Source organism: Lissotriton helveticus, chromosome 1_1 (genome assembly GCF_964261635.1).
Source record: "Lissotriton helveticus chromosome 1_1, aLisHel1.1, whole genome shotgun sequence".
Classification (NCBI taxonomy): domain Eukaryota; kingdom Metazoa; phylum Chordata; class Amphibia; order Caudata; family Salamandridae; genus Lissotriton; species Lissotriton helveticus.
Window position 1 is genome coordinate 381,633,293 of NC_136057.1, and position 25,754 is coordinate 381,659,046.

Consider the following 25,754-nt stretch of genomic DNA (forward strand, 5'->3'; position numbering starts at 1 on the left):
CCGAATCCTCCCCCCTCGAAGATCGTGTCCTGGATGGCCATCTTCCTGATAGCACTATCTCCTTGATTTATAAGAAGCTGATTCACAATCGCGCCGACTTGCTTGTTCGACTTAGGGAGGCTTGGGTCGGCGACGGGCTGGAATTGGACGACGAGGATTGGCAGTCGGCGCTATCTTCTCCAAAAGAGGTCGCCATTCCTGCCCGCCTCCGTCTGGTACAGCTTAAGATCCTCCACCGGGTGTACGTTACTGGTCCTCGTTTGGTTGTGATGGGTTTTTCCCCGGATGGCCTATGCAAGCGTGGGTGTGGGATGAGTGCTACGTTTCTTCATATTATTTGGGAGTGTCCGGGGGTGGCTGCCTACTGGACGGAGGTGCTTGCGGTGATGACTGATGTGACTGGAATTGCTCTAGTACCAGAGGCCCGGAGATGTCTGTTGAATGTGTGGGAACCTACCGACTATTCGGTGGCCCAGACCAGATGGGCGACCCTGGGATATATGATTGCGAAGCGGGACATAGCGCAACTCTGGGGCTCGCACAGGCTCCCCAGTGTCTCTGTGTGGGAAGACAACATGGACTGGTCTATGTTCCGCGAGAAGACTGTTTACACAGCCAGGGGCAGACCTAGGGCATGGACGAAGATCTGGAGTCAATGGAATGCCTATCGCGGCGATATTTGTGCTCCTCCGTTGGTTGAAACCCCTGATGTTGCCCTGTCTCCCTAGGCTGGCGTTCCTGAATTTTAGTATGCTGTCCTATGATTTGATTGACTTCCCCGCGGTCCCCCCCGCCTTGCCTTATCCTACTGATTATGACTTCGATTCCTGATTAGTGGGGTTCCCCTCCCCCTCCTGGGCTGACTCCGTTTATTGTGCATTCGCCTTTTTGATGTTTGTTGTATAAAAAGAAAATTGTCTTATTTTGTTTCATAGTGTGGGCGACGTCTTGTATCCGGTCTGTGCCTGCCCACCGGAGTGGCTATTATTGTTTTTTTCACATTGTGCCTTGCTTTTAGCGGCCAGCCCGTGCGGTTGTAGGCCCATCTCTGTAAATTTGATTTTGTTGCTCAATAAAAGTTTTTAATAAAAAAAAAAAAAAAAAAAATAGACAGCCCTTCAAACACTATCTTCCTGTGCCCTCAATCAAATGAAATTTAAGGAGGACAAAGTTCCCAGGAGCTCATAGCTTAGAACCAAACATACATGTAATTGTGTCTCCTGAGGTGGAAGCCGGGAGCTGTGAAAGCGCGATTTGAAAAATTTTAAAAATTTGAATATTGCACTGTTTTCTTTGATTTTACAAAAGAACATCTCCTCACCTGTTATCCCAGGCATCCCTCACCACCGTACAGCGGACTCTAGCGCTGAAACGGGACCCAAACACCCAGGCTCTTTGACGCCATCGTAGCGAGGAGCACGGACACGCCCCTTCGCTTAGGCCACGCCCACTGCAAACCAACTATATAAGCGCCACGAGTAAAGCGACGCTTGTATGTAATTGTGTCTCCTGAGGCGGAAGCCGGGAGCTGTGAAAGCGCGATTTTAAAAATTTTGAAAATTTGAATATTGCTCTGTTTTCTTTGATTTTACAAAAGAACATCTCCTCACCTGTTATCCCAGGCATCCCTCACCACCGTACAGCGGACTGTAGCGCTGAAACGGGACCCAAACACCCAGGCTCTTTGACGCCATCGTAGCGAGGAGCACGGACACGCCCCTTCGCTTAGGCCACGCCCTCTCCAGACACTTCCCCTTCCTATAAATATGTGCCATCACAGAACGCGCAGCGGGCAAGCGCAGCGGGCGCGCCGTTTGCGCGCCGAAGGCGCGCCTAAGGCAAGCCCGTCTGTGCCCGTCCGTGCCACGACCGGGCCCAGAGCATGTCACGCCGTCCAACCCAAGGTATGCACCAACCCAATGCCTACTCTCACTAGAGAAAAAATCCTCTCCCTAAACCACAACAGCAATAACTGTCACAATGTGATCAATGTTGACAAATGGTTAGGGCCTTTATGCTGCCATTCATGTAAAATCTCTCTCACCCCGGAGAAACTGTTACCCGTTACGGAAGACTCGACTCTTGTCAGAGGAGCCCTAATCAATGCCAGGTCAATTTGCAAAAATGGAGCTCATATCTATGACCTAATTACAGAAAACGACTTTGACCTACTATTCGTAACAGAAACCTGGCTAAAAGCATGGTGCAACCCTGTTATAGCCCAGGCTGTCCCCCAGGGATACCTCATCCAACGAATCGATAGACAGGAACAAAGAGGTGGTGGCCTAGCCATTATCCACCGTGACTCCATGAAGTGCTCCACGTTCGAACTTTCGGACATTAAGGGAGCAGAAAGCATGGGTTTCCGCATTCAGATAAATGACGAGAACACCTTTGCTGGCTCCCTCATCTACCGCCCACCAGGACCACAGAACGGTTTCCCACACAGCTTCGAAGAAGCACTCAGCACTCTCACCATAAAATACGCCAACTTCACCGTATTAGGCGACTTAAATTTCCATCTGGACAAACTTAACGACCCTAACACAATATGGCTCAATGAACTAACCGATATCCTGGGGCTGGAAATACTGACCAAAAAGCCCACACACAAAGCAGGTCACATTCTGGACTGCATTAGCACCAATCTCTCTACCCTAACTGTAGCAAATCCCCTGCCTCAAACGTGGACAGACCACTGGCTGATCCCTTTCAACCTCGCTCTAAAAAAAAGGGCAAACACTCCCAATCCAAAAGTCGACACCCAGGCACAGACAGATTGGAAGAAACTAATAAACTCCCCCAATCTGCACCTCGTCGCTGAGAACTCGAAACCCCTCCCCACTGGCTGTACTGAAACAGACTACAGCAATTTCTGTAAATGGATCACTGATCTCGGCGGACCCCCCAATCCGCAAAAAGCGAGAAAAAAGCAAAACAAAAAACGTGCCCCATGGTTCTCCCCCCACCTTAAAGACAAGCGCTCAGAGGTTAGAACCCATGAAAAGAAATGGCGCCGTACCTATAGTGATACTGAACTCCTAGACTACAAAACTGCTAGGAAACACTATCACGCAATGATAAAAACCGCCAAAAAAGATCATTTCCTTGATGCCATCACTATGTCCAATAACAATCAAAAGCAAATTTTCAAAATAGTTGATGACTTCATGAACCCCAGAATCCTCAGACAAGATATCCCACCTTCACCTACCCTGTGCAATTCGATAGCAGACTACTTCGAACAAAAAATCCAAAATCTCATTAAAGACTTTCCAGACCCCCCTGAATCCCTTTTCCAGGAAAATCTGCCACCTACCAAAAAAAACCCGCAGCTAAGTAAATTTGTCCCGGTCAGTCTTGACGAAACTCGCCAAGCTATCCTCTCCATCAAGTCAGGCTCCCCTTTTGATCCGTGTCCCCCTCTGCTTCTCCAAACCATAGTGGACACAGTTAACCCTACTATAAATAACATCATTAACTCTTCCCTTGCCACTGCTGCCATTCCATCTGAATGGAAACTCGCCGCCGTGAAACCCCTTAAAAAAAAAACCCTAGCTGACCCTACCATACTTTCCAACCTCCGCCCTATATCACTGCTTCCACTACTGTTCAAACTCACTGAGGCAGCGGTAAACAAGCAGCTGACCACATTTCTGGAGGAAAACAACCTACTACACCCGAGCCAGGCAGGTTTCAGAGCAAAACATTCCACGGAGTCAGCCCTCCTACATACGGTGGAGACCCTCAAGACAGCAATGGACCAAGGTAAAAAAGCCGTCCTGATCCTGCTCGACCTGTCGGCGGCCTTTGATACGGTCTCACATCCCGTATTAATTGGCCGCCTGGCAGACTCGGGACTAACAGGGACTGCCCTAAACTGGCTGACAAACTTCCTCAGCCATAGGAAGCAAGTCACCATACTGGGGAACTATCGGTCAGACGAGAAAGCACTCAATACAGGGGTGCCACAGGGCTCTAGCCTAAGCCCAATTCTTTTCAACCTGTATATGACCCCCTTGATAGAGCTCATCACCTCCTTCAACATCAGCACTATATCGTACGCTGATGACACTCAGCTCATCCTTGTTCAAGACAACACTACTACAGCTGAAGAAAATCTGAGAGACTGTCTTACCGCAACTTTTGAATGGATGAGAACCCACCACCTCAAGTGTAACTCGGGGAAAACGGAAATCCTCCCCTTTGGTCAGGATAACCTCTTTTGCCCGAAACAGTGGTGGCCCCAAGACGCTGAGGTCCCGCCAAACACAATTAAATCAGCCCGCAACCTCGGGATTAGGTTTGACGAAGCTCTCTCGAAGCAACAAGCAGGTACCGTGGCAGGGTCCTGCTTTAACATCATCAAGGGCCTGAGAAGGTTTTTTGACCTCCTCCCCCTGACGGCCAGGAAGACAATAGCAGTGGCCCTCATCACATCCCGTGTGGATTACTGCAATAGCATCTACGCAGGTTCCAACAAAAGTGTCCTGCACAAACTGCAGATGGTGCAGAATACCGCAGCCCGCCTAGTACTGAGGCTGCCCAGGAAGTCTTCTGCCTCGGCAGCACTCAGAACCCTACACTGGCTGCCTATTCATAAGAGAGTACTATTTAAAATCTTACTTATCACTTTTAGAGCCTACCACCAGTCAGGTCCCACCTATCTGTCCCAAAGGTTTGGAAGATACACCCCCTCTCGATCGCTCATGTCCTCCAACCTGAACCTACTGGTGGTCCCCAGATTCAGACTCTCAACCAAAGGTGGAAAATCTTTAGGTTTTTTGGGAGCCAGAGCCTGGAACAAGCTCCCCACCCAGATGCGCCTGATCCCTTCAGAAAACCTGTTTCGTAAGGCTCTCAAAACCTGGATTTTTAATGCATCTGACACCTTCGTCTTAACACTTATTTAACTTAACATTATTTAGTTCAGCCCCCTCTCCTCCCTCCCCTTACTAGTCGCCCGTACATTTCCTTTCTCCCCTCCTCTGTCACACTTTTACCACTAGCGCCACGATGCTCCTTTGGAGTGTAAGTCGCGCTCTATAAAAACCATATCATATCATATCATATCATACATCATGTCAATTCGCAGAAGGGTCGATGGGCAAAAACAATCATCAAGTACATCGATGGTGGAGGGGAATAAAACAAGTCTCCTACCAGCATGCTCAAACAGGTTAAAGATGGCGAGTGGATAGACACTGCCTGACGTCCCTCAGGATACTTTAACCACACACAGCCATTCGGGGGAGACAACCTGAAAAGAACAGCTAGCTCCGACAGGTGTAGACAGTCCACCCTTGGCCCAGGCATGGCCTGTGCATGGCCTGTGCACTGTGTGGTGCTGAGATCAGCCTCAGGTGAATGCAATGTCTGGAGTTGAGCACTCTGGGCAATACAGTCCTCACTCTAACGGCAGCAGCAGCATTGATTCCAGGCAGCTGGATGAGGAAATGCACTAAATCGCGCTGAATTCAACCTCAGGTGAGTACGATGTCAGGAGCCACCTCCAGGAGCCATAAGTACTTTGGGCACTGGAGTGTCTCCAATCTAACGGAAGCGACAGCAGTGTTTGTCCCATGCTGCGGGACGAGGAAATCTGCTATACAGGGATGAGATCAGCCTCAGGTGAGCACGATGTCAGGAGCAGCCTCTGGGGGCCCTGACCACTCTAGACAATGCAGTCCCCACTCTAACAGCTGCAGCAGCAGCGTTGATCCATAGAAATTCAAATTTGTTAAAGGGTTCCTTGCCAGGGAGTAGACCATAGATTAGTTGTATGGTGCTGTGGTTAATGGAAGCATAAATAAGATATGGTTGGTTGAATGGATGAGATGTTGATTTCAACGTCATACAAGTATTAGTATTCTCAAGTGTTGCAGGGTTGTGTACAATACCAAATATTAGTATTTCTTTTTTTTTACAAGAGCTTTCATCATCATAGATAAACAAGCTTTCTTGCCGGTAAGTCCCTTTTAGTTCTGGAACTATTAGCATGCCGTTAAAAGTTTTAGGTAGGGTGGGTACAGATTTACTTACCTATTCACCATTCTTTGTAAATTTGGAACAGAATCGGTAGTTCTCCTGAACTTTTAAGTAATATAGACACTCATCCTCTACAATATAAGCACTACATACGAAGTGGAATTATGATGAGGTGGGAAAGTAATAGTCCTCTCGTTGAAGACAAATGATTCTGTAAATACATTTTACAGAAATAATAATATCAGTCATTTAAACAGTAGGTTTGTTAGGCCAGATCTAAAAAAAATTCTCTAATCATAATCTGTGGACACAGCAAAATTATCAAACCTCATTTCCATACCAAATTCTACTTTTGATATGCCATAATTTGGAGAAATGTGTATTTCTAAAATTCTGCTTGAGTAAGATTACTGTACTTAAAATTTACAGTACGGTTGTGTGGCAATCGCTACTTTTTCAAGCAATATGAGACTCCGCTGACATTGATGCTGGTGTGCTGCAGTATTTGGTTTGTTGTGCCACATAGATGTTGTACCAGCACAGTCTGTTGACAAGGGAAGTCTCAACTGGTAGATGCCTTATAACACTGTAATGACCACTTGCTATTGAGGAAAGTCTCAGAACTTTCCCAAGAAGGTGGTTCACCCAGGAGAAGTGGACCTTGCAGACTTGGATGTGAGCAACACAATAATCTCTATCAGAAGTGTTTTTCAGGTATGTCAAAAAATCGAGTAGGCAGTCCTCGTCTGGGGAAGGTGGGTAAATGTGTGTAACATCTGCCGGATGCTCTCCAGAAGGCTGTTGGATGTATTCAGATCCGGTCAATGACTAGGATTGCCACCTGACTGGTTTTCTATCAGCAGGACTAATATGGCTTAGTATTTGGTACACACGTATGTAAATGGGCACCTTGCACTAATCCAGATGACATTTAAGGTGATTTTAGTGGTCTTGGACAACCTCAAAAAGCTCTCTAAGTGGTAGCTGTGGAGAGCAACTTTCAGGCTTAGTCCAGAAAGCAGCTTGTTTTACCAGAGCATACTCTTATTAGAATCGATTAAGTGAAAAAGAACCACACAGTGTAGTTATAAAAATATGTATTTATTATAAGACACTCACTAGCACATACAGTTTTCCCTTAGCTGGAGATATACTTAGAGCACAAAATACTTTTCAATAGAAACAGGTAAGTAGCACAAAATACACAGTGGCCTCCAGGGGAAGACCAAACCATATACCACAATAGTGGTATGCGAACCACAACTCAAGTCAAGCCTATACCCAGAAGATAAAGAAGTGCCAGGGACCCAAGGAACCACTCAAGGTAAGTTACCAGGACCCTCACGGAAGCCATGTGCGGAGTGAGAACATGACCGCGGGCTCAATACAAGTCAATGGGCAAGTCGCGATTGCAATTTTAGAGAAAAAGGACCCTTCCCAGTGGACTATGAAGAAACCCAGTGGACCACAGAAGGTTGGAGCGCCACCCCACCCGTGGATATCCTAGGAATCAGGTTACGTACAACAGGGAAGCCAGGTGCAGAGGTATGAAGTGGCGTCGGAAACCGCTGTCAAACTCAATGGAGGACTTCAGGAAGATGCCGCTGCTGGAAAAGGTGAAAGGGTCCGGTGGAACCCAAAGGTAGATTCATGAGAAGTACCTGCAAGCAGAAGGGACAGATTCTGTGCCAGTCAGGAGTGACCAGGAGGCACGGAATAAGAATGCCCACGGATGTCGGGTGATTCAGGAAAGCTGATGATGACCTTGGAGCTGCAGCTGTATGGAACAGGCGATGCTGTGGAAGACTAGGAGCTATTCAGGAGCTGTTCCATGTTGAGAGGTTGGTGTCCGTCGGGAGCACCAACAAGCCTTGGTAACTGCAAACAACGTCAAAAGTGAAGAAGGTGCAGTGTCGTGATCAGCAAGGTCCGGTTGACTCCCCACAAGCAGGGGAGTCAGGGCAGGCCCCGACCAAGCAGGGGACCCCACAGAAATCAAATGAGTTCCTCAGAAGGACCCTGAGGCTAGAGGCACTGGAGTCGCAAGAGGACCTTGAGCAGCCCACCGAAGATGCAGGCCCACAGTGCAAGTGATGCAGTGAGAGCAAAGATCTTGGTCAAAGGCGATGCTTGAGGTGGGGGTTACTTGGAGCCCAAAGATCTTAATGAAAAGAGTCCGTAGGAGCCCAGGATCAGCAGACTGGTCAGCTTAGTTTCTGTGCCTGCCGACGCAGGGAAGTGACTCCTTCACGTGAAGGGAGATTCCTTTAGGTGTCTTGGATATCCACAGGCCTTGGAAGTATGGAGCACAGGCATGGACGTTGCTACAGACGAGCAGGGTGAGGAGATCAGGAGCAGCAGGAGTCTTCCCATTTGCCTCCTTGATTCCCAGAGCAAAGTCCAGAGTGCCCAGATGATCGAAGAAAATGTAGCGTCTTGAAATTAATCTTGTCTCACGACGAATCTAGGGACCCACTCTCAAGTAAGCTCTTAAGTACTCTAATGAAAGGGTTGGGACGATTCAGTGTTCCCTCCAAGAGGAGGTGTCAGACAGTGGGGAGGAGACTCCCATGTCCTTTGTTCGGTTTCACGCCCGAGCGGGAGCCCACGGCTCCCTGGGCTGGTTTGAATTGGACTATGCAAGGAGGGCACCAAATGTGCCCTTCAAGCAGACTAAGGGGCTCTGGCAAGTGATCCAACCCAGCACAATACACTAAACCATGTCTGGGAGATGGTCACCTCCCTGTGACAGGATACCCATTCTTCTGCCCTCACCTGCTCGAGCTTGGCTCAGCAGCAGGAGGACATTATTGTGTCTCTGCTCAGCAGCAGCCATGTTGTGCTGTCCGGGTATGGAAGACTGGTAGAAGGAACACTGGGACCCTCCCTGGGGAGCTTTACAGTGCATGGAATCATACCTCCCAGGTCGCCCCACACCGTATATGGTGTGGGGGTATGGCTTCAACATGTTTGATACCAAACATGATAGGGTTTGTTCCAGCCAGTTTAGAGTTGACATCACGTAATGCCGCTTGGCCACTCTAAGTACTGTAATGGCTGATGGACTTACAGCCCGGGAGAATGGACTCCATAGGCTGTAGGGGTGTCCTGCTCATGCGGGGGTACCCTCACTCTTAGAACCGAGCACCCTGCCTTCAGGATTGAAAGGCCTGCTTTAGGGGTTACTTATAGGTTTTAAGTGCAATGACCTGAAATATAGGGGAAAATATACATTTTGTAAGGGTTGCTAGCACCAGCTTACAGAGGCTGCATTGGAAGGCCTGTAGATCAGTATGAGTGGTCCCCCATTGGTGGCGCAATGCATGCTTTAGCCCATGGAGTACCCCTGGTGTACCTATGCACTGGGTCCCTCAGTACCACATTCAAAGGACTGATAAGCGTACACCAGTGTTTAATCTGAGATGTACCTAAGAACTTACCTTACCAATTTAGGGGAGAAAGCACAGAGCTTGGGGTTCTGATTAGCATGATCCTAGTCAGACTAGTCAGAAACAACATAGCACCAGGCAAAATGTGGGAGGAACAATAAAGCAGGTCCTACGTTCCTACAGCAAGCCTGTACAACAATTAGGAGAATCAAACCTCTAAAGAATAGTGTGCGACAATAACATTCATGCAAGTTGAATACTTGTATTCTGCTTAGCTCAGTAATGCTTTGTTCATAATTTAGGTGTATTATATTTTCTCCAAAAGAAACTCCTAATAAATTGTATTTTTACTCTATCTTCAAATATACTTTTCACACAAAACATAGGTTTTTATGGTCACTTTTGAGAGTGTCCAAAGTACTTTAATTATTTCAATACCCCTATATTTGTTAAGGTTCTTAGTTTATATGGTGGTCACAACTCATTAAGGAAAGGAGGTTCCTGTTGCATGGAACCTCCTTTCCTTAATGAGTTAAGTGAATCAAACCTACCATGGAAGGGTTGGGTTAAGTTATTTGAATCTTACCAGATTACCATACAATGTGGGGGAAGGGAAGGGATTTCGTACCTTTGAGGAATCAGCATAATCCTTCACAAAATTTAGGCTATCATGGGGGACTAGTACTTTTCTGTTTACCTACCATCCTACACAGCTTTTCGTCTCAAGATTATCACTGTTGAGTCTTATGTCAAAGAGGTTGTGACCCGATATCTGACCTTTGGAAGCTACTCTACGTAGGGTGGAGCAGCCACTGAGTGAAGACTGGAGTTCAGACAATCATCAGTGACTCTCAAGAAATGTCAGAGGCAAAATTAAGGTTCTCCATTTTGTCATGTGCATAGGAATACTTCTAGATGACTACGGAAATTTCAGCAGCAGAACCTAAAGTTATGGAATGTACAGACTTCAAGATATTATTGATAGACATCAAGTTTCCCACCATTCGTTAATTTGTATCACATCATTCCTGATCAGCCTATGTCACCCTGTACACAGCTTTAAGTGATGACTGGAGTTCAGACAATCAGCAGAGACTCTCAAGAAATGTCAGAGAGCAAAATTAAGTTTCTTCATTTTGTCATGCGCATAGGAATGCTTCTTGATGAATACGGGAATTTCAGCAGCAGAACCTAAAGTTATGGAATGTACAGACTTCAAGATATCATTGATAGACATCAAGTTTCCCACCATTCATTAATTTGAATCACATACTTCCTGGTCAGTCTATGGTACCCTGTACACAACCTTAGAACAACCATTTGTGCTTGTGATGCTAAATTTGATTTTCTAATGAGTGCACAAAGAACACCATCTACTGGTGGTCACCTTCCAAAGCGGTGAGTTAACTGGAAGATGGATATCGTGAGAAATCCACTATCATCTTCTCATTGTAAGCTGGGCAGTTTACTTCATCGACTGCAGCAGGGATTTGAGCCTGACAGTCCTGATGTGGTATTTGTGGTACCAGTATCCCTGAAACAATGACACTGACTATTTTCTTGGCACCACCTGCACAAGAAAGCAGGCATTATATTACCAAACAGACGCATCTTCAAGGTCTGCACCACTGCAATAGTTAGGTGAACCTGTGCAGACAGAAAATGTGTGGAGCATTACAAAAGAAATGCAGGTTCAAATCCAAAAAGTTTGCACCTAGGCTCCACAGAGTCTTTCACTCTGTCGGTTTTTCAAAGTCAAGTTTATTTGAGTTAATCAACTATTTGTATCATGGATTCTTATATACACATATAGAATACATTTATATACATTTATATGCATCACACACGTACCTAAACATAAAACAAGTCTTTAAGAATTAAAAATATGAAACATCAGGAAAGCAGCAGGTTCAAATACACACCATACAATGCTTCATATGTCCAGTGAATCCTTGCGTATTTCCCCTGCGACCGCTAGAAAATAGGATTCAGAATTTTGCATAACAATAGTTGTTTTTGAATAATATAGGCTCATCATATTTCTCCAATGACCGCTTCTGAAGCTGAATGTCATCAAATATTGTGGCGGATAGTGTAGTGTCATATACTCTGTGGTTTGTTGTGCAATGGAGAACAACATATATCACAGTGATGCACTGCAAGGGCCATATTGTGAATTTTCCAGAATAGCAGTGCTAGCAAGCCATGAAGGATCATCACTGTACAAGGTCACACACATCGGTTGCTTTGTTAGCTCTAACCTTGTATTTGAAATAGGGGTGATTTGACACTTCCTTAAACAGAGTTGGATGTATGTGAACAAAAGCTTACTAAACACTTGTGACATGATGGAATTTGAGAACCGACTCATGGATTTGTTTAGAATTTCATCATGTGATTCTTCAAGCATTATGGACAGTAGATGAAATGGATAAATCAAGTGGATTGCTTAAATTGTCAACGGGAATGAAGGAGAAGCTGACAGAGAAAAAACACAAATAGTGGTGGCATATTGACTGTTACGAACTTGGTAACCAGTAGCTGGTGCAGTGATAGAAGCAGCCCACTGAACCCTTTAACTATATAACCGAGGGGCAGAGCTGCATGTAAAATAGCATAAATTGATAGAAAGCAGGGTTGTTTAAACTAAAGATGACTGAGAATTAAGACGCATCTCATACTATTAGTGAATGTATCAGTTACTCACGTTAACTTTTATAGCAACACTTAAATAGATTCCATCATTACTTTTTACTGAAATAAACATGCAATGGCGGAAGTTAGCAACCTTGGGGTATGAGGAAAGAACAGTCTGCAAAAACATGCACTTGTTTGCAGCCGCGGTCCGTACACATAACAGCGGTAGGGAGGTGGGGCTGGGTTGAGGGGGATTCCGACAGACCATGCTGGGGGGAAATTAAATAAATAATACATTTTCCCTAAGTATCGTCCGTAGGAATCCCCCTAACCCGGCCCGCCACCCCATTGCTTTTACCTGCACGGACTGCAGCTGCTCGTTTGGAGTGCCACATATTAAATGAAAAAATAGAGCGAAGGGGCAAGACAGAGGATGTGGACTAATGGCCACGACTGCCAAACTTCAACTGGGGAGCCGGTTCTAATCTCAGCGCCGGTTTACAAGCAGCTTGAAATTAGATGCTAAAAAACTTTAAATAAGAGATGTTGGAGAAATCCGGAAAAAAATGTCATACTGGACCAGACAAACAGTAAAACATAAAGAAAGCTCTAAATGCATGCAACCAGGGAAAGAAAACAGTATGGAGCGCTAACTAAAAGAAAAAATGTTTGAACCACCAACGTGGATGCAAATGAGTAGTTAGGCCTCAGGAAACTGATAAGAGAGACCCAGAAGGGAGAACAGACAACAACCAATAGAAACTGAGAAAATATACTGGCAAGCACAGGGACCAATACGAGAACTGAAGGCAGAATGTAAGTCCTTGTTAAGATATATTAAAAACAATAGTTTTTACAAGCACAGTGCAGGCTCTGTGCAGGAGAAAGCTAAAAATAGATTCTGCTAAACCTAGACCCTGAATGAATGAATGAATGAACAGGTTCTGTAGAGTGTGCAACTACTCCGAGTGCCTCAGAGCTATGAATTGCAGATGCACCCAAAAGGAGAGCAAAAGAGTAATTTGATATCTTAGACAAAAGAGAAAAGCCAGGTTTTCAGTCTTCTAAGGAAAAGCCTACTAGACGAAAGCCCAATTGTCCTATTCCGAATAAACACTATTATATGTGAACTATTTCCAAGAAAGAACAGCTTTCTAGTTGTGACCCACTTCATGAAGCCACCACCAAACCAAATGTTTTGTGGTCATAACACTAGCTAATTGGATTAGTGAGAAGACAGAGAGAATGTTAGATGTCAATGAAGAAACATTTTATTTAGAGTAGATAAGCGAGTTGGGGAAGTTTGAAGCATCACATGTTTATGAGCAATAACTTTGCAAACTAATAGTGCTATTGCCGCGTTGAGAGTGATGTTGCCATGGCAAATCACAGAAATGGGTGACAACTGCATGGTAACATTCCTGCTGTGTGAATGTCCGTTTCAGGGCTCTAGACAGTGATACTGTATCCACAATACCCATGCAAAATTTAGTTGCCACTCATTCAAAAATTAACCCATTACAATTATCCATGTAGTAATGCGATTGTTTATTTACCGTCGATGCAGTGCCAATTTGCAATATGCCGTTTCATTAAAAGACTCTGTGTGTTTCAGATAAACCAACCTCCCCTTGATCAGTATTTATATGTTCTCATATTTCATCTAATCTCAGTGACATTGCTACAAGCTAAGGACATTTATAACTAGGTTGACAACACAAGATCAGTTACAATGTCCTTGCAGTTTATGGAGGTGTGTCACCCTACTGTCTCAAATGTGCTTCTGGAGACCTATGGGAACCAACCATAGGTTATCATACACATCATAAAAAACATAACTCTTGGGACACATTCAAGATTTTGGGACCGAGCAAAATGTGTATGATGTGTCAGTAGATGCTTTTCCTGGGGGGGAGGTACAAATGCCTATGCCCCTGAATTATTCATTCAGCTGCCAACAATCACTCTCACCTGGCTGTTAAATGAGACTCTAAGTGGGATACTCCTCCACAATCCCCCTTATCTAGCAGGGGATCTTGTACGTTGCTGGTGAGAAGAACAAAAACTGGGAAGAATCATCAGTGGGCTCACAGATCTTGAATATTCTGATTTAAAAACACAGGATCATTCAGCTAAAGTAAGATATGGGAAGGGTAGCTTCTCTTCTACACATTACAATGACGTTTGATACTACAAATCATAATGGGGATGCTTGTTCAAAGAATATTTTACTGCTCTACGGGTTATACTATTTCTAATGTTTTGTGTTCTTAAATCGTCCATATTGTAATAAATGAGTATTTCTACTGTACTCCATGGGGCTAGCATGGCTCCACAAATGCATGAGCTATGTTTTCTGTTTTCAGTGATTCTTGTGCAATTAGGTTAATGTAACTTGATGAAAAACGGAGAGTTAACTGCTCTCCGCGCTAAGGCCCTGATTACGAGTCTGGCAGTTCAAGGAATGACAGACTTGGGGTGTGGCAGAGGTGGTCCAACCACCGCACCACCACAGTCCGACCACCCCATTACAAGTTGGGTGTCGGAATGCCCTGGGACTGCTGCCGCTGCCAGGGAACTGCTGTTCCCTGAAGGTGGCGCAGCAGTAGAGGCCACAATATGCTTGGCGGTACTGCTGTGGTCCCTCAAAGCATATTACAAGCTTTCTCTCCACCACACCTTTCATGGTAGGTCCCCTGCAATGAAAACTGTAGCAGAAGGGAAATAAAAGGGACCCTACAGGGCCAACTGGGCCTCCTCCGCATATGGGTGCACACAGGGGGCTGTTACATGTACCCCACCCCCTCTGTGCAAGCACACCAGTTTCTGCAGGGCATGGACTTTTGAGTGTCCATGTCGTGCAGGAACCTTGTTTGGCATTCCTATGGCAGTGCCTTTTCAAAAGGCACTACCACGGGACCACTATGCCGCCTGCCCGGCAGACCACTTTTAAGTTGTAATCTGGCAGGCAGGCAGTGGTGAGTCTTGGTGGTGCAGGATTGTGGTGGTGGTAGTGCGCCAGCTCCCGCACTCCTGAACCCCGTAATATGGCCATTAATGTCTTTGTTTAAGCTCTTCAGAAAAAGCTACAAATTAAGTGCAAGGAAGAGTAAATTGACATTCTTTTCAATGGCAGATTTTCAGGTAGGCGAAACAGAGCTAGGATATGATATATTCAAATTATGATTTTCATCACCCTTTCTTTTCCCCAATAGAAGGCATGTGCTGCATATATCTGATGGCATAGAGAATGTGGGCAGCATACAGTGGAAACTGGCCTTGTGCCTACTCCTGGCCTGGATCATATGTTACTTCAGCATTTGGAAGGGAGTCAAATCCAGTGGAAAGGTAAGACCTCAGCATCCGTTTATTTTAATTCATTGTGTTTGGGATTCTAGTGGAAACCAACAAATCATGGACATTAGATCAGCACATACCACATTACTAGAACAACAATGAAAAATGTACTTTGGTTTAGACACATAACTTCTACATGATTCAATTGATAAAACACATTTCAGGTATGAAAATCAATCAACTGAAATTGTTTAACACTGCTCACTGTCAGTATGACTCTACCATAATCATTGTGGTTTTGATTTATTGGCCTCACCCAATAAAACAGTACCTTACGAAGAAGCAGTTGTTCAAGGAGAAGTCATTCTATAAGATTGCTAAGCTGGTAAGATACATGAGTAGGTTTTTGTATCTGCTGCAAATTGTTGACTGTAAGTATGCTGTGAAACATGCAACACCTACAATGTGTCTGTGCAGTGTGAATCAACATGTATGTACTGAAATATTCGTGTTAATGGAGTTGGTTAGGTTGGTTTCAATGAACTTTGGTTTTTCCACACTGTGGAGTAATATGGCTGCGTCAGACCTTTCACTGCAGTTGCAGTCTCCACGGTTGCAATTTCACAAATGGTAAATCTCAGTGAAAGGTCTTTCAATGCCCATGAACTGCTTTGCAGATGATTTGAATATCAGAGTGTCTGTGATCTGTTGAACTATGCTCTGCTCAAGTTTTTTTTCTTTTTTTTTTTTCTTCAAAAACCTTTATTGTACCTTCAAAGTTACACAGCGGAACGCCTACAACCTCACGGGCTGGCCGCTATATCAATGTATTAAGCACTTTGCAGCAATTCAATGTCTTTGCAGAAATCACCGGCACAGTAGATAGAATCGGAACTGCTGCGGTAAAAAGGTACAGTACATGCATCATAGTCCAAGACAGTATTGGTTTTTGGTTTTCTATTTTTTTCAAAAAAAACCAACAACAACTCAAACTAAACTTCAGGAATCACGATGCGGTCATGTACTGATTGGTATCGGTCGAGTACAGCTCTGTTGTTAAATGTTCCCCTTCGGTGTCCCCCCCGTTCCCACTAACCTGCCTAAGGTGAGTGGTTCGTATGTGCGAGCATGTTCTGTCTAACTGTGGTCCCTCGTACTCTCCCTCCCACGCCGCCATGCAAAATCATAACTAATTAGCCAGTCTTGTGGCCCACGTCCATACCCTCATTACAGTTTGTTAGTAATACTAGCCCTCCTCCACTTCCTCATCCGACACATCCTGGTCTTCCTCCGACAAGGGGTCACAGATCTCCCCTCTGTAGACATTCCACTTGGTCCTAATTTTGTTCCACTTCCCCGGGCAGGCCCGGTTGGAATAGACCGCCCTTTCTGTTACCATCACCCTGTCCATATTTAAGCACCATTGAGTCTTGGTCGGCACTTCCGCCACTCCCCAACGTTGCGCAATATCCCGTTTGGCTACCATCAATCCTACCATAACCCAGAGTTGACCGTGTCTAGAGAGATCAGTAGGTTCCCATATATTTAGTAAGCACCGCTTTGGCTCTGACAGCAATAATATCTCCAGTGTCTGTGAGATTGTTCGTAGTATTCGTGTCCAATATTCCCGAATCTGGGGGCACTCCCATATGGTGTGAAAAAATGTGCCCTCCTCCCCACAACCACGAAGACAATAAGGGTGTTGTGACCTGTGGATGCGGTGTAGCATAGTTCGTGTGTAGTACACCCTATGTAATATTTTCCGCTGCACAAGCCGCAGCCGTGCGGAGATGCCCACCTCTTTGGGCGACGCAGTCGCCTCGTTCCATTCATGTTCGTCCATTTCACAGGTGTCCCCCTCCCATTTCTCCTTTAACAATGTCAATGGGTCTGGCAAGTTGTTGAGTATTTTACGGTACATGAGGGACGTTGCGCGTTCAATCATAAAGTCAGTGAGGAGACGGTCTTCTAGCGGGGACGATTCCGGTAGGTCTGTGTTCGGGGGTAGAGCAGCGAGTAATGCATGTTGTATCTGAATGTATCTGTAGAGCTCCCTTTCACTAAGGTTGTATAATTCTCTCAACCTATTGAAAGACATCACTCCTCCCCTCTCCCAAAGGTCGCCCACCATTGATATCCCTATAGTGTCCCAACGGGAAAATCCCTGGCTTTTCCTCATGTTACCTAAGGCTCGAGAATCCCACAGTGGGGTTAGCTTAGTTATTCTCCCCTTCCACCCAGAGCCGTTGTCGCTGTATGCCATAGCGTCACCGTTAGTCTGGTGGGGCCCACCAGTTTGCGCATTTTGCGTTGGTCGTACAACGGAGCCAGTAAACTGTCAGTGCCCAGCTGTGCCCTATCCGCCTGAAAGGCTGGCTCAGTCTGTGGAGTATGGAGCCACTGGTTGATGGGTTTAAGATGTGCGGCCCAATAATACAGTTTTAGATTAGGCAGTGCAATACCTCCGTCGTACCATCCTCTATGCAGTTTGGGTTGTGCAATGCGCGCTGGGAGGTTCCCCCATAGGAGGGTGGAGATCAATGCTGCAACTTTTTGAAAGAATCTTGGGGCCACCGGGTAAGGTGCGTTTTCAAGAACATACAGAAATCGGGGCAGAGCCATCATTTTATATAATGCGGCCCTTCCTAAAAGCGTTAGAGGCAGTCCCGACCAGAATTTAACGTCTTGTTTGAGTCTTTCCAAGTGGGGCCCCAGATTCTTGTCCATAAATTCTGTGGGGTCACTAGTAATCTGAATGCCTAAATATTTAAACGACGAACCAGCTATCTTCCGAGGGCAGTCTGCATCGAGAGCCGGGACCTGCCCCTTCAGAATATACAGTTCCGATTTGCTCCAATTTATCGTATATCCGGATATCCTACCATGATTATTGCAGAGATGCAATAGGGCCGGCACCCCACTTTCTGGATCTGTGAGATATACCAGCATATCGTCTGCATAGAGCGATAGCCGGTCCTCCCAGCCATCCATCCAACGTATGCCTTTCAACAAGGGTGAGGTTCTAATAAGAGTGGCAAGGGGTTCCAATGAGATCGCAAACAATAACGGCGAGTGGGGACATCCCTGTCTTGTGACCCTCCCTAATGAGAACGTTCGCGATATATGCCAATTCGCCACAACCTGGGCGACCGGGTCAGTGTACAACAATCTAACCCATGCGATGGGCCAAATCCCAAACGCGATAGTGCTTCAAACAAGGAGTTCCACTCCACAAGGTCAAATGCCATCGTGGCATCAAGGGCCAAAATCACAGCTTGGGTCGCGATCGAGTTCGCCCTAGCCAACACTCCTTGCAGTCTACGCAGGTTCAACGCCGTGTTTCTGTGGGGCATAAATCCGGACTGGTCCGGGTGTGTAAGGGATGGAAGATGGGGTAAGAGCCTGGTTGCAAGGAGTTTGGCAAGGATCTTAACTTCTGCGTTAAGCAGTGAGATGGGACGGTAGGAAGAGCATTCCTCAGGCGGTTTCCCTGGCTTGGAGATGGCCACTATAGTTGCCGTTCTTTGGTCTGCCGGAAGTGAACCTTTCCCCAGACATTCCCTAAACATCCCTAGTAGATGTGTACTGAGGGTCTCAGGCGTTGCTTGGTACCATTCTATAGGTATACCGTTGGGTCCTAGTGCCTTGCCCGGGTTTAATAATTTGTATATCAAAAATGGTCCTGGATATAACTCACGACACAATAGATGTACACCCTGCAGTTATTTTAAGCAAGTTCAGTCTTTGGCAAAGTCAATTTGCAGTTTAGGAGATGTATAATTTTGGACCAGCAATATTAAATGCATTAAACCCAACATGTAAATTGCAAAACAAAATTGTTGTATATAACAAATTTATTTACATACTAAAAAAATTTTTTGACGATCCAGAGCAACTATAGATAAAATATGAATAAATGATAGATTCAGAAAAGGGGGTGCTCAGGTGAATTGAAAAGAAATGCAGAATAGATTAGTACAATCAAAAGGCGAGATTTGCCATTTAGAACACAAAGAGCCTACCCATACATTATTATATACAAAATTTACAATGGAAATGGGGAGCTGGGTGTAGGCTGGGGTAGGAAAGGTTGTAGTCGTCGACGTTTCGACCCTAACGCAATACGGGCGATTTCAAGGCCTCTGCTACGGGTCTTCTTCAGGACGGGGAGGGGGGACGGTAAGGGCTGGATCGATTAACCTATAATTAATAATACAGATTCGTGTGAATAATCATATGTACATGTAGTAACAGTTTGTCATAGATCAAGTTGGGCTGATATTACCATGAAAGGTTAATGGCGGACGTCAGGCCAATGTTGGACCACCTAAACAAAATAGGAGAGACAAATTCAGTGCCCATCTCCAATAAGCACTGAAACTGCTGTCCAAACTCATATAGGGGTGGTTACTTAATTTCGAGAAATTGACTCACCAATATTCAATGCTTCCTATATTCCAATCAATGGGGAGAATGTGTACTTCTGACGTCTTCAGAAATTGTCTAAATATGAAAGGGGGAACGGAGAATCAATATGGTTCCTAAACCCTTTTGGTCACTCTGCTAAAAATGAATACCTTGATTTTAGCAGAGTGACCAAAAGGGTTTTGGAACCATATTGATTCTCCGTTCCCCCTTTCATATTTAGCCATTAACCTTTCATGGTAATATCAGCCCAACTTGATCTATGACAAACTGTTACTACATGTACATATGATTATTCACACGAATCTGTATTATTAATTATAGGTTAATCGATCCAGCCCTTACCGTCCCCCTTCCCCGTCCTGAAGAAGACCCGTAGCAGAGGCCTTGAAATCGCCCGTATTGCGTTAGGGTCGAAACGTCGACGACTACAACCTTTCCTACCCCAGCCTACACCCAGCTCCCCATTTCCATTGTAAATTTTGTATATAATAATGTATGGGTAGGCTCTTTGTGTTCTAAATGGCAAATCTCGCCTTTTGATTGTACTAATCTATTCTGCATTTCTTTTCAATTCACCTGAGCACCCCCTTTTCTGAATCTATCATTTATTCATATTTTATCTATAGTTGCTCTGGATCGTCAAAAAATTTTTTTAGTATGTAAATAAATTTGTGATATACAACAATTTTGTTTTGCAATTTACATGTTGGGTTTAATGCATTTAATATTGCTGGTCCAAAATTATACATCTCCTAAAGTGCAAATTGACTTTGCCAAAGACTGAACTTGCTTAAAATAACTGCAGGGTGTACATCTATTGTGTCGTGAGTTATATCCAGGACCATTTTTGATATACAAATTGCTACCCAGGTCCTGTGACTAATTGGGTTAACCCCATTGATTCAATTGCCCGGGTTTAAGGCTTCAATAGCCGATTGGATTTCGTCAGCGGTGATGTCCGCCTCCAACTCATCGGACACGTCCATAGATAACGTTGGAACCTGTATTGGTGCCAGTGCATCTCTGGCCATCTCGGGGGTAACCACGTGTTCAGGGGTGTAGACCCCTTCGAAGTGGGTCGCGAGCTGTTCCACTATGTGCTTCGGGTTCGTATGTACCTTCCCCTGACTGTCCCTTAAGCGTTGGATTCCCCTGGAACTTCCTTCCCGTTTGTCAAGCCAAGCCAGCATTCTCCCTGCCTTGTCGCCCACCTCATAAATCCGATTCTGAGTTTCGGTCATTTGCCCTCTCACTTGGAAGCGCAAATGATCGTTGTACAGCCGCTGCTGAATGTCAAGTGCGTGTAAGGTAGCCGGAGTTGGGAGTAGTTCGTGTGTCGTCGTCAAATTTCTCAATGTTAATTCCAGTTCAACTAGCTCCTGAGTTTGTTCCTTTTTGTATCTCGTGACTGAGTTTATGGCTTGCCCCCTCAAGACCGCTTTATATGCCTCCCAAAGCACCTCGGAGAAGCGGACCGAGTTGATATTCTCATTGAAGTATTGTGTCGTTGCTCTTTTAAGAGTCTTGCGAACTTGGGGAATCTTTAGATAATTAGCGTGTATGGGGTATATGCGTTTGCGGGACCCCCCTTGAGTGGAGAGCGTGAGGGTGAGTGGGGAGTGGTCTGAGATCCCCCGGGGGTGAATTTCCACTGTGTCTATAAGGTGGAGCCCATCACCCAGGGTCAGGAAGTGGTCGATTCTCGTCATACAGCCGTGCACTGCGGAATGGAATGTGTATTGCTTCACATTGGGATGGAGGTACCTCCAAATATCCGTAAGATCCATGGCTGTCAGGAAGCGTTGGAGGCGGGGAATCCCCCCCGTAGGGGCCAGTATTGGAAACCTATCAAGTTGTGTGTCTAAGATGACATTGAAGTCCCCCCCAAGGATAACCTCCCCCTCGGGAAGAGACAGTAGAAAGTCTCCCAACTTCGGGAGTTGCACCGAGTGCAGTGCCGGTGGGATATACACGGACACTATGTTAAGAAGTCTACCTTCCCATTGTCCCTGTAAATCAGCAAAGCAGCCTTGATCACCCGTCTTGGTTTGTAGAGGGATAAACCGTGAGGCCCTCTGGAGCAGTATACCAGTCCCCCTGGAGCCCGACGTGAAGCCCGAGTGGACTAAAATCTTATAGCCTCTTCTATCCATGGCCTTGGTTGCCCCCCTGTCAGGTGAGGTTCCTGCAAGAGTGCTATGGTGGGTTTCTGTCTTCTAAGGGCAGTCAGTACTAGGCCACGTTTCACCTTATCCCCCAGTCCCCTCACGTTCCAGGTCAGCAACCGTAGGGACGCGCCCTGCGTCTCTGAGTCTATTCCCAGTGCCCCGGGGATCGGGTTCTCAGCCATTTGGGACTATGGGGTCCATAATGTGACAGTGAGAGGGTGAGCCATGGGCGTGTGTTGCTAACTCGTTCAGTGAAGAGCTGAGGGTTCTCCCCAAGGAATTAAACTGTTGCCGTCCCCACCAATCATGTAACGACTCCTGTGATAACATAACTTTCTTCTTTGACCGCATATGTGTATTCCCAACTGTGCTAAAACAGTCCCACCCCTTCCCCCCCTCCCTGCATCCCTGCCTAACGGACTCTCAACTGCCCTCCCCCCAACTGAGCAGAGTGCTTAACCCATCCCACAACCAGAGTACTTGCGTGTAGGGGGGAGAGCGCCTCCCCGAGCAGGCGGCCTCCCTGCGTGCTTCCGAGGCTCCGCCATGGCTGCTCAAGTTTTAAAGACGACAATGAGAGGCATTGTCTCATGTCTCACAAGTTGTGACAGTGATTGGGTGGACATTTTCAAGATATGTCCAGCTTGTCCAGAACCAGGCAGCACGCCTCATCTTCCACCAACAGAGGCACCACCATGTCCGCCCTCTAATAAGATCTCTGCACTGGCTCCCTGTCTCTGAACACTGCAAATTTGAGCTGGGCTGCCTTGTTTTTAAATCTTTGGCGGACCTAGGCCCTACCTTCATCTCCTCCCTCATTCATCCCTATATCCCCTCTCGCAACCTTCGCTCGGCTCACTCGGCTCTACTCAAAGTCCCGAGAGTTAAGCGTAAGAAGTGGGGAAGTTTAAGATTCTCATTCCTTGCCCCATCTTTTTGGAATGCCCTCCCACTGGACATACGGCTCGCTTCTCCCTATATCCATTTCAGATCCCTCCTTAAGACTCATCTGTTTCGCATTGCGTACAATTAAAATGCTCTCTTCTTCTCTGGTCCTTTTTACTCTTCTTTTTTCTTTTTCTGCTATGGCCATGCACCCCCGCGCCTTGCCCAGGTGGTGCTCTCCGTCCTTTCTTTACCAGCGCCAAGAAACTGTATAGTGTACGCTGCGCTTTATAAATACTTTTCACATCACATCACAAGATGTTTCTTTGATGTACATCTTCCACCTACTTCCCATGCAGGCCATTCTGGTCTACCAAATTAGTATGAAAAAGTTTTGTATTGCTTCTATTGTTCTTGATCAATGCCTTTTTTTTGTGAAATAATCTCAGGATGTGTTGTGCATTATAGGCCCCGCATTTGTCTTGTTGTTAAATATTCACTAACAAAAATGAGTGTACACTGTTTTCGGAAGATGAAACTGCAGATGTTCTGAAGACATTTTGACTGTCTCATGTGATTTATGTTTATAATCTGTCATGGCATGGACGTTAACCACTCCAAACTTTGCATGAGTGTTGGGTCTCACTTTTGTGTTCCTTTTGTGAATTCTAGGTTTATTGTTCAAGAAACAAATAATGGTGCAAGCCACTATGGTACAAAGTGAAACTCAGTGTATGTGAGTAGATTTATAATAGTGGTCTGCCAAGTCTAATGCTTTACCCACACCAAAGTGCGCTTTTTGAGCCATGTCTGTTTTTTTTTTCATGTGTGCAAACAGAAATAAAGTTATACATTGTTTAGTGCAAATTGGAAATGTATAGTCATTTGCAGATTATGTCTATCTAGCAGTTTATTACTAGGTTTGCACCAACTGACTTTGGGTTGTTGTTAGACCTTCCAGTCTTAGGAGGGTTTTCCCCCAAACTTTTGCCTTCCTCCTTTATTTTTGTTGAAATAATTTTTTGGGCCTTAGGACTGCTAACGAGTGCTGCAGTGCTTGTGCTCACCTCCTAAAAACATGATAACATTGACTTACACCCAATTGGCACATTTAAATACCTGTAAGCCCTCTGTAGAGGGGTACTATAAGTACTCAGGGCCTGTAAATTAAATCTTATTGATGGGCCTGCAGCAATTATTGTGCCACCCACTTCAAACAAGTCTCAGGACTGCAATTGCAGCCTGTGTGAGCAGTTTTAAACTACAATTGTGAACTGCCAATTAATCCCTTTGCCAGATTTAAACCTTCTTTTTTAATACATATAAGCCGCCCTTGGAATGAGCATTCATTAGCCCATAAGGCAGGGTGCAGTGTATTTGGAAAGTTAGACATGTACTATTGTTACCTAAAATTGTTTACTACTGCTAGGCTTACCTCTCCTTTAGAGCAACATTGGATTACCCTATTACACTTAATACATGATAAGTTTAAATTGGGAGCTGATAGGAATATCAATGTATACCCCCTTTAATGACAAAGTCAGATTTAATGTCACAATTCTGAAAATTCCACTTTGAAATAGTTGGTATTTTATTGTCCTAACCATGTGGTGCCTGCAGCCAAACATGAGTAGGTGTTGCAGGATGGGCCATCTCTGACTTGACAGGGAAGGAGTTGTCACCTACCACACTTTACATCATAAAGGCTCTGCCTAAGCATACTCACAAAGGTTTTGGCACTAGTCTATTGTGACCCCCAGATAAGCTGAAGCCAGGACACGGAGCCAGGATATTCCAAACACCTCTTGGGAGTGGAAACCTCCAGAACCTTCTCCTGTTTCAAAGAAGGCATCAGGTATAAATAATGCACATTCACACCTAACTCTTCAGTACACCTCTGGACCTCTAAAAAGGACTACAGTGCTGCTACTCAAGAAAGACTGCTACCCTGCTGCCTAAATTGGAAGGACTGGACCTGCATCTTGAACCCAGGACCACCAGAGTAACTCCCAGGTATAGCTGTCTGGCCTCGTGATCAGAACCCCAGTGACAGAAAAGGTTCCAACAACCTTAAACCCAGTACTTGGAGGCAGTCTGGTGTGCGCCTTGCCCCCAAGCGGTGCCACCTCAGCCCTCGACCCTTGGAAGTGGGCATGAAGGTGCTCTGCCAGCTCAGCTGGGGTCCTGAGAACAGAACATATGCAGCACAATGCATATCCATGCAGCTGTATTGGAACTGCTGCTACATAACGAGTTGCTGGTGCAGTACCTCACAAAGAAAACCGCAACCTTCTTGGAAATGCTGCTGTGTGATGCATCCTCAACGCAGGCCTCTGCATGAAAAGCTCCTCATCAAAGGTATCTTCTATGATGATGATGCAGTACTCTGCATCGCCGCTCTGCAGCTTCTTGGGAACTACCGTTGTGCAACGCAATCTCGGTGCAGGATCTCACAATGGCCCACTAACCAGGATTTCAGGTACTTTGTTCAGTGGGTCTAACTTAGTCCCTGTACACAGGCCGTGCTCCATCGCCGGCAGCCCGAACATGTGACTTTGTCCCGGTTCAGCATGACTAGATACCCACAGTTTAAAATTGCATGTCTCTGGTTCTACTGATTGGATTTTTGTTGTTTTGGTCTTGAATACTTTATTACATTTTACTTTACTTTTCTAAACTGGTGTGGGATTTTTCTTGTGTTGTGTTTTTACCTTATTACTGTTTGAAGTGCTACATAAATACTTTACATATTGCCTCTTGGTCTTGCGTCCTGACTGCTTTGTGACAATATACCAAAGGGTAAGCACAGGTTAATTTGAAGTTTGCTTATGTTTCACACTGAGAACAATTGTGATTGCCCTTGAGTAGGGCTTCAACCTGTAACCACATTTCCAGCAGTAGTGTATTGCCTTCCTTCCCTGTGTTAAATGTTTTTGAACATTAATATGTAAATGTGTGTTGT

The 25,754-nt window shown here is 45.4% G+C and overlaps 1 protein-coding gene across 2 annotated transcripts in view; it reads left to right on the forward strand.

The window, feature by feature from the left end:
• LOC144809462 (sodium- and chloride-dependent GABA transporter 2-like) overlaps nucleotides 1-25,754 on the forward strand; it is a 1,234,427-nt gene that overhangs the window by 620,653 nt on the left and 588,020 nt on the right. For both annotated transcript variants that reach the window (XM_078673716.1, XM_078673715.1), the window contains exon 6: nucleotides 15,230-15,362. In XM_078673716.1, coding sequence (XP_078529842.1) covers nucleotides 15,230-15,362 — 133 coding nt within the window. The remainder of the gene's footprint in view (nucleotides 1-15,229; nucleotides 15,363-25,754) is intronic.